Below are 17,761 nucleotides of genomic sequence, written 5' to 3' on the forward strand. Positions count from 1 at the left end.
GGCCAGGCAGCATCTCTAGGAAGAGGTACAGTTGACGTTTCAGGCCGAGACCCTTTGTCAGGACTAAGTGAAGGAAGAGTTAGTAAGAGATTTGAAAGTGGGAGGGGGAGGGGGAGATCCAAAATGATAGGAGAAGACAGGAGGAATGGAGCCAAGAGCTGGACAGGTGATTGGCAAAGGGGATATGAGAGGATCATGGGACAGGAGGCCCAGGGAGAAAGACGGGGGGGGGGGGGAACCCAGAGGATGGGCAAGGGGTATAGTCAGAGGGACAGAGGGAGAAAAAGGAGAGTGAGAGAAAGAATGTGTGTATATAAATAAATAACAGATGGGGTACGAGGGGGAGGTGAGGCATTAGCGGAAGTTAGAGAATTACAGTGCTGAACACCTACGCTCTGTCCGCCAGAGAAAGCAGGATCTCCCAGTGGCCACACATTTTAATTCCTCATCCCATTCCCATTCTGACATGTCTATCCAAGGCCTCTTCTACTGTAAAGATGAAGCCACACTCAAGTTGGAGGAACAACACCTTATATTCCTTCTGGGTAGCCTCCAGCCTGATGGCATGAACATTGACTTCTCTAACTTCCGCTAATGCCCCACCTCCCCCTCGTGCCCCACCTCCCCCTCGTACCCCTTCCGTTATTTATTTATATACACACATTCTTTCTCTCACTCTCCTTTTTCTCCCTCTGTCCCTCTGACTATACCCCTTGCCCATCCTCTGGGTTCCACCCCCCCTGTCTTTCTCCCTGGGCCTCCTGTCCCATGATCCTCTCATATCCCCTTTGCCAATCACCTATCCAGCTCTTGGCTCCATCCCTCCCCCTCCTGTCTTCTCCTATCATTTTGGATCTCCCCCTCCCCCTCCCACTTTCAAATCTCTTACTAACTCTTCCTTCAGTTAGTCCTGACGAAGGGTCTCGGCCTGAAATGTCAACTGTACCTCTTCCTAGAATATCTTTGCAGGCAGGTTTGCTGGAGCTACTGGGGAGAGTATAAACTAATCTTGCAGGAGGATGAGAAATGGAGTAGTAGGTGTAGTCTACAATCAGATGTAGTGTGTCGTGAGACTGTCAGGAAGGACAGGCAGATGACACGGCAAAACTACATTCAGTAGTTGAGTTGAAGAGTAGCATGGGGTCAAAATCAAAAAGGATGACAAATACAGGACTGAAAGTGGTATATTTGAATGCATGCAATAAGGTAAATGATCTTGTAGTACAGTTAGAGATTGGCAGATATGAAGTTGTGGACATCACTGAGTCACACTGAAGGAAGATTATAGTTGGAAGCTTAACATACCAGGATACACATTGTATCAAAAGGACAGCAGGTAGGCAGAGAGGGTGGAGTGACTCTGTTGGTAAAAAATGAAATCAAATCTTTAGAACGTGATAATATAGGATCAGAAGATGTAGCAATCTTGTGGGAAGAGATAAGAAACTTAGGTCCCTAGAGAGGGACTTTGTAGAATGACTGCATGACGGCTTTTTAGAGCAGCTTGTGGTGCAATCCACTAGGGCAGGGGTCCCCAATCTTTTTTGCACTGCGGACCGGTTTCATATTGACAATATTCTTGTGGACCGGCCGACCAGGGGGTAGGGTTGCCAACGGACAAGAGTAGCAGTCAAAACGTTGGGGTTACCCCAAGAAAGATTACAATGACCATGAAGCCTTGCGCGGGCACCAGTGCGCATGCGTGACTTGTGCATGCGTGTTCGTGCCGATTTCTTTTCTGCAAATTGTTTTTGGCGATTCTGTTCAGGGTGGGGTGTTAATCACGACCGCAATATAGGTGATAAGTGACTAATACACTCAATTTTGTTTCTCAAAGGGTTTATCTAACGAATTTAATATTAAACACACAGCGCATATTTTTCTCACATGAATATAGCGATAAGTCAATTATCAGGGGAGGACAGGGGAGTTTGAAGTAAGTGTTGAACAAACTTCTAGTAGAAGTGGTAGAGGCAGGTTCGATATTATCATTTAAAGAAAAATTGGATATTTATATGGATAGGAAAGAAATGGAGGGTTATGGGCTGAGTGCAGGTCGGTGGGACTAGGTGAGTGTAACGTTTGGCACGAACTAGAAGGGCCGTGATTGCCTGTTTCCGTGCTGTAATTGTTATATGGTTATATGAGTCAATAGCATCATAATATTTTAAGTAACGTTTGGATATTAAACACACAGCACATATTTTCCCCGTATGAACATTGCAACACATCAATATCGCTGAATCAGTGGGAGCCCTGGGCTTGTTTTCCTGCAACAAGACGGTCCCACCGAGGGGTGATGGTAGACAGCGATACTCGAAGGAGGTTCCTTATGTCCAGTCTATTCCGAATTTAGTTTTCATTGCATTCATTGCAGAGATATGTTGGAAATGGAAGCAACGTTTTCAGTGCTTTCGTGGCTATCTCAAGATAGTCAGCCTTGACTTTGATCCGGAATGCCAGCAGAGATGTTATGTCAAACATACTTTTCAGCCCACCGTCATTTGCAAGCTCGAGGAGTTGATCCCCTTCCCGCGCTGACATGGATGACGCGCAGGTAATAACCTCGCGTGCGTTCAAGCTCAACAGTGAGCGTGACAGGGAATGAGGAAAGGTGCAGCTGACTCATATCGCCAAATCATATTGTTTCCTCGCGGCCCGGTAGAGCATGCTTTGCGGCCCGGTACCAATCCATGGCCCGGTGGTTGGGGACCGCTGCACTAGGGGATCAGCTATTCTGGATTGGATGCTATGTAATAAACCAGACTTGATGAGTGAGCTTAAGGTAAAGGAACACTTAGGATGCAGTGATCATAATATGATAGAATTCACCCCACAGTTTGAGAGAGAGAAAATAAAGTCAGATGTATCATTATTGCAGAGGAGTAAAAGGATTTACAGTCATGAGAAAGGAACTAGCCAAAGTTGATTGGAAGGGAACACTGGCAGGGATGACAGCAGAACAGCAATGGCTGGCGTTTCTGAGAGCAATTTGGAAGGCACAGGAAAGATACATCCCGAAGATGAAGAAGTATTCTGTTGGGAGTATGAAGAAACTGTGGCTGACAAGGGATGTCAAAGATAGCAAGAGAGAGCATATAATACAGCAAAAATTAGAGAGAAGTTAGGGGATTGGGAAGTATTTCAAAACCAACAGAAGGCAACTAAAAATCTTTCCTCACAAATCAGTTGGAATTCTGTGAGGAAATAACAAGTGGGATAGACAAAGTAGAGTCAGTGGATGTAGTTTATCTGGATTTTCAGAAGACCTTTGACAAGGTACCACACATAAGGTTTTTTAATAAGATAAAAGATCATGGTTTTACAGTAAAGACACTAGCATGGATAGAAGATTGGTTGACGACAGGAGACAAAGAGCGGAATAAAGGGGGCCTTATTTCGTTGGCTGCCAGTGCCTAGTGGTGTTCCACAGGGGTCTGAGTTGGGACCACCTATTTTCAAGTGATATATTAATAATTAGGATGGTGGTATTGATAGCTTTGTGGCCAAGTTAGCAGACAGTGCAGAGACAGGTGGAAAAGCAGGTTGTGCTGAGAAAGCAGGGAGACTGCAAGAGATTAGTCAGGGCATCAAAGGATATGGGGAGAAGGCAGGAGAAAGGGTTTGAAAGGAATGATAAATCAGCTGCAATGGAATGGCGGAGCAGACTCGCTAGGCCAAAAGGCCTAATTGTGATCTTATACCTTATGGTCTCATGACATGCAATCTGAGTGAGTGTGGAATTACATCTTGAGTACTTTCATAATCACTAAGCATTTTCTATGAACATTGGTCTGCCATCATAAGAAATGATAACCTGCTCATATTAAACAAAAAGACATTTTCATATTAACATTTAGACTGTGTTGATCCAAGGTCTTTGACCTTTCCTTTGCTACATAAGATTGCAGACAAAAACTAATACTTTTCCTGCACTCAGAAGTAACTCAATCAATCAACAGATAGGGAAAGTGATATAGGGAAATGGGGAACTCCCTAGCCTCAATTGTACTGTGGTCTAGGCCTGACGCCATGGCGTTGTCTGTTTGCAGCCACCGCAGAGAGAAGACAAATCATTGCGCTTCACCAGGGTCAGTGTGGTGTGGCATCCAGAGCAGAGGCAACGCTGCCCTCCTAGGTTTTCACTCGGCAGAAGACAAGCTCTGTCACAGTCACCTGATTTTGTTTTGGTGGCACTCAATGGACTAGGGCCTCAAGCCATGGAGTTGTTGGCTAGGGGAGAGGCATCCAAGCCATTGTATTCTACCGGGGGCGGTGTAGTGCATTTGTGATCGACTGAAGGGTCTCGACTGCATACACATATATATGTCTGGTTGTGTTTTTACTAATATTCTTTATGTGCCTGTGCATGCGAGGGCTGGGCCTCAAAGCTGCACTGTTGCCTAGCAGGCATTGGGTAGATTGACAGATGATCTCAGTGGGCTGGTTGTTCTGGACTACACATATGCATATTTTGTGTCGTATTTTACTGATATTCTATATGGGTTTGTTGTTTTGACTTGTATGTGCGAGGACTGGTGGGGGGGGGGGGGGTGGCACCAGGACTCTTTTATTCCATGAATGTGTTCTTGTCTGTGACTGTTGGTAATATGTGTTTGGCAGCTTGACCCCACAGTAACGCTGTCTCGTTTGACTGTATTCATGAGTATTCACACATGGTTGAATGACAATTAAAGTTGAATTAATTTAAACCTATGACTTTATAGCACAAAATGAGATGACCAGCTTTTATTCCAACCCAAGTATAACACAAAAGTTCAAACATTAATCTAAATTAAATCTAAATTCTCAATTTGCAGAAGCACAGGTTTTCTTAATATTCCAATATATTTTTAAAAAATCAGAGCAGTACACTTGGGATCTGATGGAATACTAAAGCACAACATGGTTACATTTGGCAGCTCCCAGGTATCATAGCTCTCTTAATAAGATGTAGCTCACCAATACTAAAGATCAAAATTATACTTCAATGTTCATTTTATTTATGTTTATTTAGCGACCATTTATGCTTTACAGCAATGTGTGAAATCTATTAGTTAACTGCCAAAGTTATCGTTCAGAAATCCTCTGTGGCCAATTTACAAAAAAAAATGTTATCAGCCTAAATTATCTACTTAGTGTATTTGAAATGACAAGCATTCCAAAGTAACTGGTGTATAGAAAAATCTAGCACTGCATCTTTCCATTTCATGTCTGCCACTGAGACACCTTGGTCATAACTCATCTGTAAACCATGAAATCACAAGAGAACTGCACAAGAGAAATAGATCTCTCACTTACATCAGACTGTGAATGATTTTTGATTTGAAGTGACAAGATGAGCATCATCATAAGAAGCTCCAGACTGCACACTTTCTCACCATGTAATCACAATATACATTAAGCCAATCTAAGTATTTTGAATGAACCAGGATCCTTCCAATTTTTCATAAATTATTTTCCACTCTAAAAATAACCTTCATTTTGCTCTCTCAGGTAAGAATTTTTAATAAACAATGCCTTGCATTTATATTGTGCCCATCAGAAAGATGTCCAAAGGTGCCTCATGAAGCATGGTTTAACCAAATTTGACACCAAATGTTGGAAAGGAATATTACATGGGTATACTAAATACAGGTGACAAGCCGGGGCCCGATCAACCCTGGCTGGGTCACCTGGGTGAGGCTGTCTGTTGCTGAAAGACCCGAAACACACGATGACCCCAGGTTACATCACTGATGATGTGTCCCAGCATATCCAAGAATGTATCTCAGTAACAGGTCAAAGATGAAAGATGCAAAGAGTTGCACAAAGTATATGACAAAAAAGTCCACACTTCGGGCCATGACCATGAAGATATGATAACCAATATCTGAAAGAAGGATATCAGTGATGGAGAGGAAGCCAGAATCAGAGAGGTGCAGTAATCTATTATAGTGCAATCGATGGTTACTAAGACAAGATATAAATCAATTTGATCATCCAGATAAGAATTTTTGACGGGTCATCAACCTAAGATTGCACAAAAGCTCACAGCATTGAAGGAAATATATCATCAAAGCCCGAGGATGGGATAATCGAGTCTTATAATCGAGTCAGCGGTATAAAAGTGTGGTTGGACTTCATTTGGAGTACAATGTTCAGTTCTGATCACTCCATTGTAGGATGGGTGTGGAGGCTTCAGAGAAGATGTAGAGAGAGTTTACCAGGATGTACCTGGATTAAAAAGCATTTAGCTATTAGCAAAGGTTGGTCATGTTTGCATTGTGTTCTCTGGGACAACAGAATGTGAGGGGAAATCTGATAGATTGGAAGCTAGTCAGAGTTTCTTTCCAAAGGTGCAAATATCTTAATTTTGAAGTGAGAGTGGGAATGCTTACTTACACTGACAGTTGCAGGTGCCTGGAATGTGCTGCCAGGTAGTAGTGGAAGCAGATATGTAATTGCATTTCAGAGACAGACACATGAGCATAGAGAGACTGCAAGTACATGCAGATGGTATTCACTTCATCTGGCACCATGACAGCACTGACACCATGGAACTTAGCTCTGCGTCCTGAATGTGCCTATTTCAGGCTGGGACAATATAGTTATTGCAATGTCATATGATCAGTTCAGTAAGGTCTTATCTTAATTCATGAATTACAGGAAGGGCAGTTTGCAAGGTATCCAAGTTTGCTGATGACAAAAAGATACATGCTGCTTTGAAGATATCTGGAACCTACATCAAGATATTAACAACTTCCCTGAATGTGTAAAAATCAGAGAAATGGAGTTGAGTATAGGAAAGAGTGAGGGGGAATTAAAAGGCACACTGTCATCCAAATGGAGGAAGTTTGCAAAACAGAGTAGTAACCAATCCAAGTGAGTTGTGCATGATGGATAAAAAATAAGTAAATGCAGGAAGTAGACTGGAAGGCATTTACCTTATCCACTTTCATTGTAAGAGGGTTGGGATTTATAGACAGAGAAGTAAAATTACAATTCTGCATGGAACTGGTGAGGCTCATAATGTGCACATTTTTGGTCTTGTTATTTAAAAATGGATATACTGTCACTGGAGACAGTCCAGAAAACATTCCCTATGCTAAAGAGAGGTTGTCCTCTGAACAAGCTGACAAAAAATTATATTGGTATTTTCTGTTTGGAAGAACAAACAGGAATGATTAAAACATACACTTAGTGACCACTGTAACTAACAAAGCAGTCACTGAGTACACCTTTGTGGTCTTCTGCTGCTGTAGCCCATCCATTTCAAGGTTCAACATGTTGTGCATTCAGAGATGCTCTTTTGCACACCACTGTTGCAACATGTGGTGATTTGAGTTACTCTCGCCTTCCTGACAGTCTGGCCATCCTCCTCTGACCTCCCTCATTAATTTTTGCTTACAGAATTGCCATTGACTGGATATTTGTTTTTCACACTATTCTCTAAACTCTAGAAATCATCAGCTTCTGAATGATCACCCCATCTGGCACCAACAATCATTCCACGGTCAAAGTCACTTAGATCACATTTCTTCCCCATTCTGATGTTTGGTTTGAAGAAGTGAACTTACTGACCATGTCTGCATGTCTTTATGCACTGAGCTGCTACCATATGATTGGCTGATTAGATATTTGCATTAACAAGCAGGTGTACAGTTGTACCAAACAAAGTGGCCACTGAGTATCTGTGATCATTCGGGAGAATGGTAGGGTGAGTGTTGAGATGTTACTTCTAGTATGTTTGTCTCAAACAAGAGGACAAATTTACAAGTGAAAAGAGAGTTACACAGTAATTTCAAAGGGTTATGAATCTCTGAAATTCTCTACCCTGGAGGCTGCACAGGTTAGTTTACAGGAAATGCTTAAAGAAAAAATAGCTTCATTTTTGAAAGAACAGGAAATGAAGGCACATAGGGAACTGGCAAACAAGGGTTGAGACCTTGGAGAGAAGAGTTATGAACATACCAAATGGTGGGGCTGACTTGTCTACTCCTGCTCCCTTTTCCTTGCATTCTAGCATTGGAAAGCAAAGGTAATGCAGGGTTCTCAACCTTTATTATGCTAGGGGCTAATACTATTAAGCAAGGAGTCTGTGGACCCTAAGTTGGGAACCCCTGGATGAATGGAACCTGGTGTGAGTTCTGACACAAGCAGGAGATTTTGGATGAGCTTAAGTTTGAGGTGCCAGACTGGAGGTAATAGTGGATGACCTAAGCCTTCAGACAAGAGATAATAAAATGTTATTTAACTGATCAAGACAATGAATTTTACAGTGATATGCATATTTCTAAATGAGAGGCTGAAAAAAAATTTGAAAGTGAATAGCCACTGAGCATCAAAGCAGGTGTACTCGTTTTGTCAGTCTTCATGTGCCAAAGGTTGACCTAAATTAAAATAATGTGGTGATGTACCAGTCAATCTCACTGAGGAAAGCATTATTTCCAAAAAATTACTTTGAAGAATTGTACATTAATTGTACAAAGAATCATTCATACCCCTGCTTTCAAAATGCATACTGGTTTGAGTTTGGAATAAATCAAGCAGTGTCGATGAACTTTACACCAATATGCAGAATGCTAGCATCAATGGAAAATCACCTGTGCTATGTCAACTTGTGATAAGACTCTCCCAGCAGACTTGCTCTGACCAACGACATCAGGACTTTGGATCCTTTTCTTCATTTCCTCCAAACTAATCTCGTGACTTGTCAAATCAGACTGGATTTTCTGTGAAAAAATCAAAAGGATGTACATAAGTGATAAGGTTATTTTCAAACTTAAATAATTATCGACTTTTGAAACACTAACTGTGAATTGTTTTCCATGATACAGCAAAGGTTAGAAACAGCGACCTCATAGCTGGACACAGTGCTCAAGCTGACCACAAGGAGCTGTCTGAAAACACTCGCATTTATATATTTTTTAAATTTAGTGTTACAGTGCAGAATAGGCCTTTACAGCCCTTTGAGCTGTGCTGTCCTAGTAAACTCTGATTTAACCCTCGTCTCATCATGGGACAATTTACAATGACCAATTAACCTACTAAGCTACATATTTTTGGACTGTGGGTGTAACCGAAGCACCCGGACAAAACTAATGCATTCCATGGAGAGGACATACAAACTCCTTACAGAGGACGCTAGGGTTGAACTCTGAACTCCAACGCACTGAGCTGTAACAGCATCGTCGTGCGAACTGCTAAACTACCCATGGCACCCATAGCAATGGGCATTCTCTCTTCGTACAATTATTTATCCTTCTTAATCTCTCTCATTGGCTTGCACATTGTAAAATAAAAACATCTGAGCACAATTCTCACTTACTGCTGTTGTCTGCAAAATTAGAACCCAATGAATTTTCTAAATCATTACTCAACCAAAAAAATTGGTAAGGATAAAGAGTCTAAAAGCAAATTATTAAGTGTATTAGACAGCATCTTGCAATCTTAAAAGTTTGTGCAAAAGGCTAATAAAGTTAAGCATGAAAATTTGATGAGACAGAAGGGTAAATCCTGTGCAATCTAAGTTTAGAGTAGTGGAGATGGTGGACAACTTTAAACTGGATCAGTTGGTGCCTGCTGTTAACAGAGCAAGCCTGTATCATAGACAAACACTTATCCCAGGCAGCTTCAGATAATTCATTGCCCAACTCCTTTCTCCAGGCGTCTCTAATCTTCACAGTAGTCGCTACAGTGCAATTATCAAACAAACGTACACACTTAGAAAGGAGATGCCTGGAGTCAGGAGGGTTCTTTAAAATATCAAAAAACATATGTCTTGCCAATGTCCCACTTCTGTTTCAACAATGTGTGATAGATGCCAAGGGACAGAAGCCACGTTGTCACACATCTTTTGGTTTTGCCCATTACTGACTGGATTTTGGTCCAAAATATCTGACTGGTACTCAAAGGCCTATAAAAGATCGTTCCCCTTGGAAGCTGGTCTCACTATATTTGGCTGCTCGTAATCTACTATTTGTTTCCCTGCAGCCATACAACAGTCTCTTATGCTGGCGATGATTGTTGCCAAAAGACTTATCTTGAGGGAATGGAAATCACCTTCTCCCCCTTCCTTTCGGAGATGGATGGCTGATATGATCTCAGTCATACAGCTGGAGAAACTTAGGCTCTTGAGAACCAATTCAATTAAAAAATGTTTGGCTATCTGGAATCCATTCCTTGCCTACCTGGACGCGGCCAGGGGCGGATGAGCAATTTCCCCCCAGCTGATTTCTCACAGCCCTCATTTGAGATTTAATGTTTAGTATTTTTGAGCACTTTGTACAATAGGCATCCGTCTAATGGTATGTCTTTTTTTTTTGCTTATTTCTTTTTTATACATTTCTGAGATGGTATGTTTTTGTTGATTTTATTGTTTTTTTTAAAATAAAGTATTTTAAAAAACGCATGAAAATTTGACAAGAGCATAATGATGTGTACACAACATGGTCAACAAGCATCAAAAAAAGGAATGCAGGCTGTCAGAATACAGTATTCATCCCAAGTGAATTCCAGTTTTCTGTTGAGAGACAACAACATAGCTTTACATCACAACTTAGCTTAATAACTCCAATAACATGGCTTCAAGAAGCTGCAACATTTTTTCTCTTTCAAAGGTGGAGCTGGAAAAATATAGCACCCCAGTAGCAAAAGCTTCAGCGTGCAGGCTCCTGCCAACTTATGGCATACATATTATTCACAGTAGATAAAAAGTTTTAGGTACATTAAAAATACATTCTGAACCCAATATGCAATATAAATGGGGAGGGTCCCAAAGCATTGACAGCCTCTGGCAATTTTACTGAATCTTTCTTGAAATAGAGCTGCACCAGTAATCTCTCAAGTTCAAGACAGTTGTATGTTACAGCAGTTCTTAAAAAATAATTTCATTTATCAGATCTTTCTTAACCTTGAGCCTTTTCCAAGCAAAAAAGAAGTTTTGAAATGTTGTTACTGTTTGAATGTACATAGGTAAAGCAAAGCTACCATGATTTTCACCAACTATCTTTCAATATTGACCAATCTGTTTTATCCATGTTAATTGAAGGGTAAAGTGTCAAGAATACTAGAAGAATTCCCCTAATTTTCTTCAAAATATTGCAACAATCTTCAATGCTCCCTCAAAAGAGTAATCATGCCTCTTCATCAAATCACAATGTCAAGGAGCTGGCATTTATTATGCACATCCAATACAGAGAGGCATTCCAAAATGCTTTGCAGAATCATAACAGACAAAAGAAAATTTAACACCTAAGTTCACAGTAGAAATGAATAAAAAATTGATGTGCACTGGTCAATGACGTGCCCGATAGACACTGCATATAAATCAATTCAATTCAAAGGCAAAAAAAATCAGTTGGTTTCACTGAAAATCATCTCCATCACATCTCTGCAATTGATCCCCCAGGCTTCCCTGGTAATCTCACCAGTGCTTCGTCTTGAAATATCATTTTAAAGATCCCATGAATCAATAAGGGTGCTCAGGTAACACTGTACTTATTTCAAGTGAAATTAGAATCACATTTTTTTCATCTACAAACTTGGCTTTATCAGAATGCACTCCATTGCCTCTCAAGATCCACCAATGCAAAAGCTAACTCTTGAGAATCACACAAAGGTAACGTTTGAGCCTCATTCATGTTCCCAAAATGCATCACCTCCAATTTGTCTGGATTGTCTCCATCTGCATTTTCCAAACTATTTCACCCACATATTGATATCTCTCTGTACCTTACAACTACCATCCACATTAATAATTTTCCTTTCTTTGAGCCTTTTTAAGATATAGTCTTTGACAAGGTGCCACACCTGAGGCTGTTAAACAAAATAAGGGCCTATGACAGAATAGGAAAGATGTGAGCATGGATAGAAGATTGGCTGACTGGTAGAAGGCAAGGAGTGGGAACAAAAGGGGCCTGTTGGTGACTAATGGTGCTCCGAGGGAATCCGTGTTGAGTCACCTTGTACACTATTGATCTGAATAATGGAATTGATGGTTTTGTGGCCAGGTTTGCAAATATTAACTTCCAGATTGAGTCAGTGGTAAGGAAGGCAAATGCAATGTTAGCATTCATTAATGCTGAGAATTTGTAAGATATTCAACAGACTGCATGGAATATGCTGATCAGTTTTGGGCCCCCTTTATTTAAGAAAGGATGTGCTGGCATGGAGAGGGTCCAGGAAGTTTATGAGAATGGCCCTGGACATGAAAGGGATAATGTATGAGGAGCATTTGATGGGCCTGTACTTGCTGCCTTCTCCTCAATAGACACGTGACATTGGGAGAATAACAAGGCCATCTTTGACTGACACTGGTTCTCTCATGTAACAGAGGCACTAAAATTAAGGTAAGATTCTGCTGGTCATAATTTATTGTAATTGCAACTTCCACTTTGAATTAAAATTGACTTTGCACTACTTCATCCCTTCTGACCCGAAGTAAATAAGGAAATGTAGGTTTTCACAAATAAAAACGGCGTAGGCATTTTCTGTTTATAAACTGTAGAAACTCATTTATTGCAATTCAAACACTGTAATCAAAGCACAGTAAGAGTAATTTATGTAATTACGTCATCACGTCAGACCAACCTCTTAAACTGAACCCCAACTCAATGTCAGTGGCTGTGAATTACGTACATTTCCACCAATTACATTACTCAACAAGCTGAAAGAGAAATAAATTCTCCAGTAATCCAGACAGGTTACCTGCTGTGTGACTTAAGGACTTACTTATACAGATTCAGGTTCTTATGTTAAAAGGTGGTTAGCTGGTCGCAATCAAGGATCTAAGATAGTGGCATGTAAAGGCTTGTGTTTTCCTAGTAAACACACTTTAATGTATCTTAATGCATGGAGCATAAGAAATAAGGTGGATGACCCTGTTGCACTATTACAGATTGTCATAGTTGTTGTGGCCATTGCTGAATCATAGCTGAAGGATGGTTGTAGCTGAGAGCTAAATGTCCAAGGTTCCACATTATATCAGAGGGATAGGAAGGTAGGCAGAGGGGGTGGCGTGGCTCTGCTGGTAAAGAATGGAATCAGATCAGTAGAAAGTGTAATATAGGATCAGAAGATGTTGAATCCTTGTGGGTTGAGTTAAGAAACTGAAAGGGTAAAAGGACTCTGATGGCAGTTATATACAGGCCTGTAACTGGGATGTGGGCCACAGGTTGCAACAGGAAATGCAAAAGGCATGTCAAAAGGACAATGTTATGATAGTCATGGGCGATTTCAACATGCAGGTCATTTGGGAAAATCAGGTTGGAAATGTATCTCAAGAGAGTGTGTTCACTGAGTGCCTACGAGATGGCTTTTTAGAGCAGTTTGTCGTTGAGCCTTCTAGGGATTAGCTATATTGGACTGGGTGTTGATGTAATGTAATGAACTGGAAGTGATTAGGAAGCTTGAGCTAAAGAACTCTTAGGAGGCAATGACCGCAATATGATTGAGTTCAACTTGAAATTTGATAGGGAGAAAGTAATGTCTGACGTAGCAGTCTTTGAATGGAGTAAAGAAAATTATCGTGATATGAGAGAGGAGCTGGCCAAAGTAAATTGGAACGAGATGCTGGCAGGGCTGACAGCAGAGCAGCAATGGTGTGAGTTTCTGGAAAAAATGAGGAAGGCGCAGGGGTAGATGTATTCCAAAAAGAAAGAAATACTAAAATGGCAAAATAGTACAACCATGGCTGACAAGGAAAGTCAAAACTAATGTAAAAGCAAAAGAGGGGGCATTCAACAAAGCAAAAATTAGTGGGAAGACAGAGGATTGGGAAGCTTTTAAAATGCTACAGAGAGCAACTATAAAAATCATTAGGAGGAAAAAGATGAAATATGAAAACAAGCTAGCAAACAATATCAAAGTGGATAGTAAAAGCTTTTTCAATTATGTAAAACTAAAAGAGAGTTGAGAGTGGATATAGGACTGCTTGAAAATGAGGCCAGAGAAATAACAGCCAGGGACAAGAAGATGGCAGATGAACTAAATGAGTGTTTTGCATCAGTCTTCACTGTGGGAAAACACTTGCAATGTGCCAGATGTTGAAAGTTGTGAGGGAAGAGAAGTAAGTGCAGTTACCATTACACGAGAGAAGGTGCTCAAAAAGTTGAAAGACCTAAGGGTACATAAGTCACCTGGACCAGATGAATTGCACCCTAGGGTTCTGAAAGACGTAGTGGTAGAGATCGTAGAGGCAGTTGTTGAAGATTGGTGGAGGGATAGGTATGTTGAGGAAACAGGTAGGCTGCAGAAGGATTTAGACAGATTAGGAGAATAGATGAGAGAGTGGCACATGAAATACAATGTTGGAAAATGCAAGGTCATGCACTTTGGTAGTAGAAACAAATGTGCGGACTATTTTCTAAATGGGGAGAAAATCCAAAAATCTGAGATATAAAGGGACTTGGAAGTCCTTGTGAGGAAGGCAAATGCAATGTTAGCATTAATTTCAAGAGGTCTAGAATAGAAGAGCAGGGATGTGATGCTGAGGATTTATAAGGCACCGGTGAAGTCTCAAGTATTGTAAACAGTTTTAGGCTCCTCATCTATGAAAAGACATGTTGGCATTGAAAAGGGTTCAGAGGAGTTTCACAAAGATGATTCCGGGAGTGAAAGGGTTATCATATGAGGAATGTCTGATAGCTTTGGATTTGTATTCACTGGAATTTAGAAGGATGAGGAGGAATCTCATTGAAACATTTCGAATGTTGAAAGGCCCAGACAGAGAAGATGTGGAAAGGATGTTTCCCATGGTGGGTGAGTCTACGACAAGAGGACATAGCCTCAGGATAGAGGGGCGTCCATGTAAAACAGAGATGCAGAGAATTCTTTTTAGCCAGAGGGTGGTGAATGTGTGGAATTTATTACCGCAGGCAGCTGTGGAGGCCAAGTTGTTGGGTGTATTTAAGACAGAGTTTGATAGGTTCTTGATTAGACATGGCATCAAAAGTTACAGGGAGAAGGCTGGGGAGTCGGGCTGAGGAGGGGTAGAGAGACTCAATGGGCCAAATGGCCTAATTCTGCTCCCAAGTCGTTTGATCTTTAAGGATGCAATACCATTAAAACGCCCTTCCTTGCGGAAATGCTATTGAAACAAAAAAGCGTATTGAGTTGTGGTTAATGAATTGTAGATGGCCAGCTGGAATGTAATTGAGAATGATAACTTTGTATCATATTATAAACAGATTCAGTTAACTTTCACAGGTACCTAACAGGAAAGGGGTGGGGGAGAAACAAGCTGAGCCTTGTTTCAGGTCATAAAGAGAGTTTTTGACACATTGACCTTCATAAATTAAAGTATTGAGTACAGGAGTTAGGTTAAAGTTGTATTAAGATGTTGGTAAGGCCTAATTTGGAGTATTGTGTACGTTTCTGATCAGCTACCTACAGAAAAGATGTAAATAAAGATTAAAAGCAAACATGTTGCCAGGACTTGAGGACCTGTGTTCTTGGGAAAGGTTGAATAGGTTAGAACTTTGTTCCTGAGAGCGTAGGAGAATGAAGGGAGATTTGGTAGAGGCATACAAAATTATGAGGGATAAATGCAAACTGTGGTTGGGTGGGGTGAGACGAGAATTAGAGATCGTGGGCTAAGGGTGAAAGGTGAAGTGTTTAAAAGGAACATGAGGGGAAACTTCTTCACTCACCAGGTGGTGAGAGTGTGGAACAAGCTGTCAAAGGAACAGGAGGATATGGGTTCAATTTCAACATTTAAGAGAAATTTGGATAAATACACAGATGGTAGGTGTATGGAGGGCTATGGTCCTTGTGCAGGTTGATGGAACTAGGTAGATTAATAGATTGGCACGCACTAGATAGGTTGAAGGGCCTGTTTCTGTGCTAGAGTATTCTATGACTATGACTGAAATCCCTTGTTAGGATTTTTGTGAGTCAGTGTTAACTTAATTACCAACCCAATGTTAACAACTCGCCATGAAAACTTTGTTCAACAAATCGTAGTTGAACTATCCGCATAAATATTGTAAATTTGAGAAGCAATCAGTAGCTAGGTATTCAGCACTCTGTGACTGACCCTATAAATCCCAAAGCATCTGCAAGGCACAAATCAAGACTGTGATCAAAAGAAGAAACTTAATCATAACCTGGACAATTTAGACAACTTGATTAGCACCCAAATCATGACATTAAATGGCGCTGCATAGCAAGCCATCTGTTAGATTCAGTCAAACAAGTTACCAAGGTTTCTTTGAAATCAGCTTCGTAAATCAAAACCTCTGCTACCTGGAAAATCAAGTTGTCCTCCAAGTGACATTACTTGTAATGAGAAATATATTGTCGTTTCTTCATCATGGGATTGACATCCACGAATATCACACCTAATCACACTGAGGAATTTCTTTCTTTACTTTCTCTGTGATAGTTCAAAGTCACCATGACCTTCTTATAGGCAAATATGATTGGCAATAACTACCAGCTCTGACTACATAATACAAATAATTATTTTAAAGCCTCTTTTCACAATTTTTTCAATTTTATCGGTAACATAGCCTGGGTTTCCCCAATATTTTTTTTAAATCACAAAAGCCTTTTTTCCCCTCTCTGCTTCAATAGTATTTCTAGCTTTTCCCTCAATACCATTCCAAAGTTCATTTTCCATCCTTGGAACAACTAGCAATCAAAATGCCAGAAGACAAGACCGGAGTGAAACAGGTCTCAAAGGTCTCAGATGCTATCAGTCCTTCTAAACCTTACATTTGACTTTCTACAAGAAGTTGCTTTTCACTGCACCACACATAGTCTCTCACCAAGACATCCTTTGAAATGCTACATATTTGAAATGAGGAGTGGAACATCTGGGTTGCAACTTCATGTAAGACAAAGTGATACCAACACCACTTTGACTCTCGGTTGTCATCTGTAAAATTTCAGATGCAGGTTTCAACACTGCAATTTTCAACATGCACAATTTAAACTTTTTCCAGAGATTACCCAAAGATTAACAGATAGATTGGATTATTATTTTTCTTAGATCTGACTGCGGCTAAAGATGCAAAATACAATTAGCTGTGCATAAAGTCTACATCATCTGCATCAAATGGAATGAGGTAACTCATTATTGCAGGGCCAACACAATGTTTTCAGGTGCTTCATCTTGATCATCTTCTGGAGTTGGTCACAACTTATGTTCAGGCTTTCGTAGATCTATCCTCTTCCCCATCGTCACAGATTCTGCTCCATACAATCTGCACTTATGATTTATTCAAGGGATGAGGAAGGCCCCAAAACAAGATTTAGATCCATAATATGACTCACCCGTCTGATTATGAAAACATGAGTAGCAAAGTGGTCTTCTATTCACCTAGGAACTTTGCTTCATGACATTTACCTTCATCGTAGGATATGACTAGCCACTGAAGGGGTGTCATTAAATAAATGGGTCTAAAGATTACCATCTTCAACCCTTCAACAAATCTGTTCTGCTAAACCAAGGTCTACTTTCAAGTCTCTATCCTTGCTCTGCCTTAGCAATTTGATTTGCATCTTCCAACCCCATGCTGACAATGTGTATGGGCACTCTACAAACATTGTGTCAAATATCTTTTCAAGGTTTATCCAGTTATTTGTTCATAGAAATATTTATCACATTAGACTAAGGTCATTCAATTGAATGACTGGCCATGACTCATTTTACTCACTGTAAATTGTACATGGTTTATAATATGATAAAACACTGATGCTTTGCAAATGCTTCGGGATGTGCATGACCCTGAAGATTTATTTGAGGAAGGATAGTGGCATCTTACAAATACTTAAC

General features: G+C 40.5%; 1 protein-coding gene across 12 annotated transcripts in view; it reads right to left on the reverse strand.

Moving 5' to 3' along the window:
• The window catches only part of dmd (dystrophin), a 1,961,093-nt gene that overhangs the window by 1,058,038 nt on the left and 885,294 nt on the right, over window positions 1-17,761 (reverse strand). For all 12 annotated transcript variants that reach the window (XM_072260552.1, XM_072260560.1, XM_072260554.1 and 9 more), the window contains one exon: window positions 8,586-8,714. In XM_072260552.1, the coding sequence (XP_072116653.1) occupies window positions 8,586-8,714 (129 nt within the window). The remainder of the gene's footprint in view (window positions 1-8,585; window positions 8,715-17,761) is intronic.

The sequence above is a fragment of the Mobula birostris genome, chromosome 6 (assembly GCF_030028105.1).
Source record: "Mobula birostris isolate sMobBir1 chromosome 6, sMobBir1.hap1, whole genome shotgun sequence".
Taxonomy (NCBI): Eukaryota; Metazoa; Chordata; class Chondrichthyes; order Myliobatiformes; family Myliobatidae; genus Mobula; species Mobula birostris.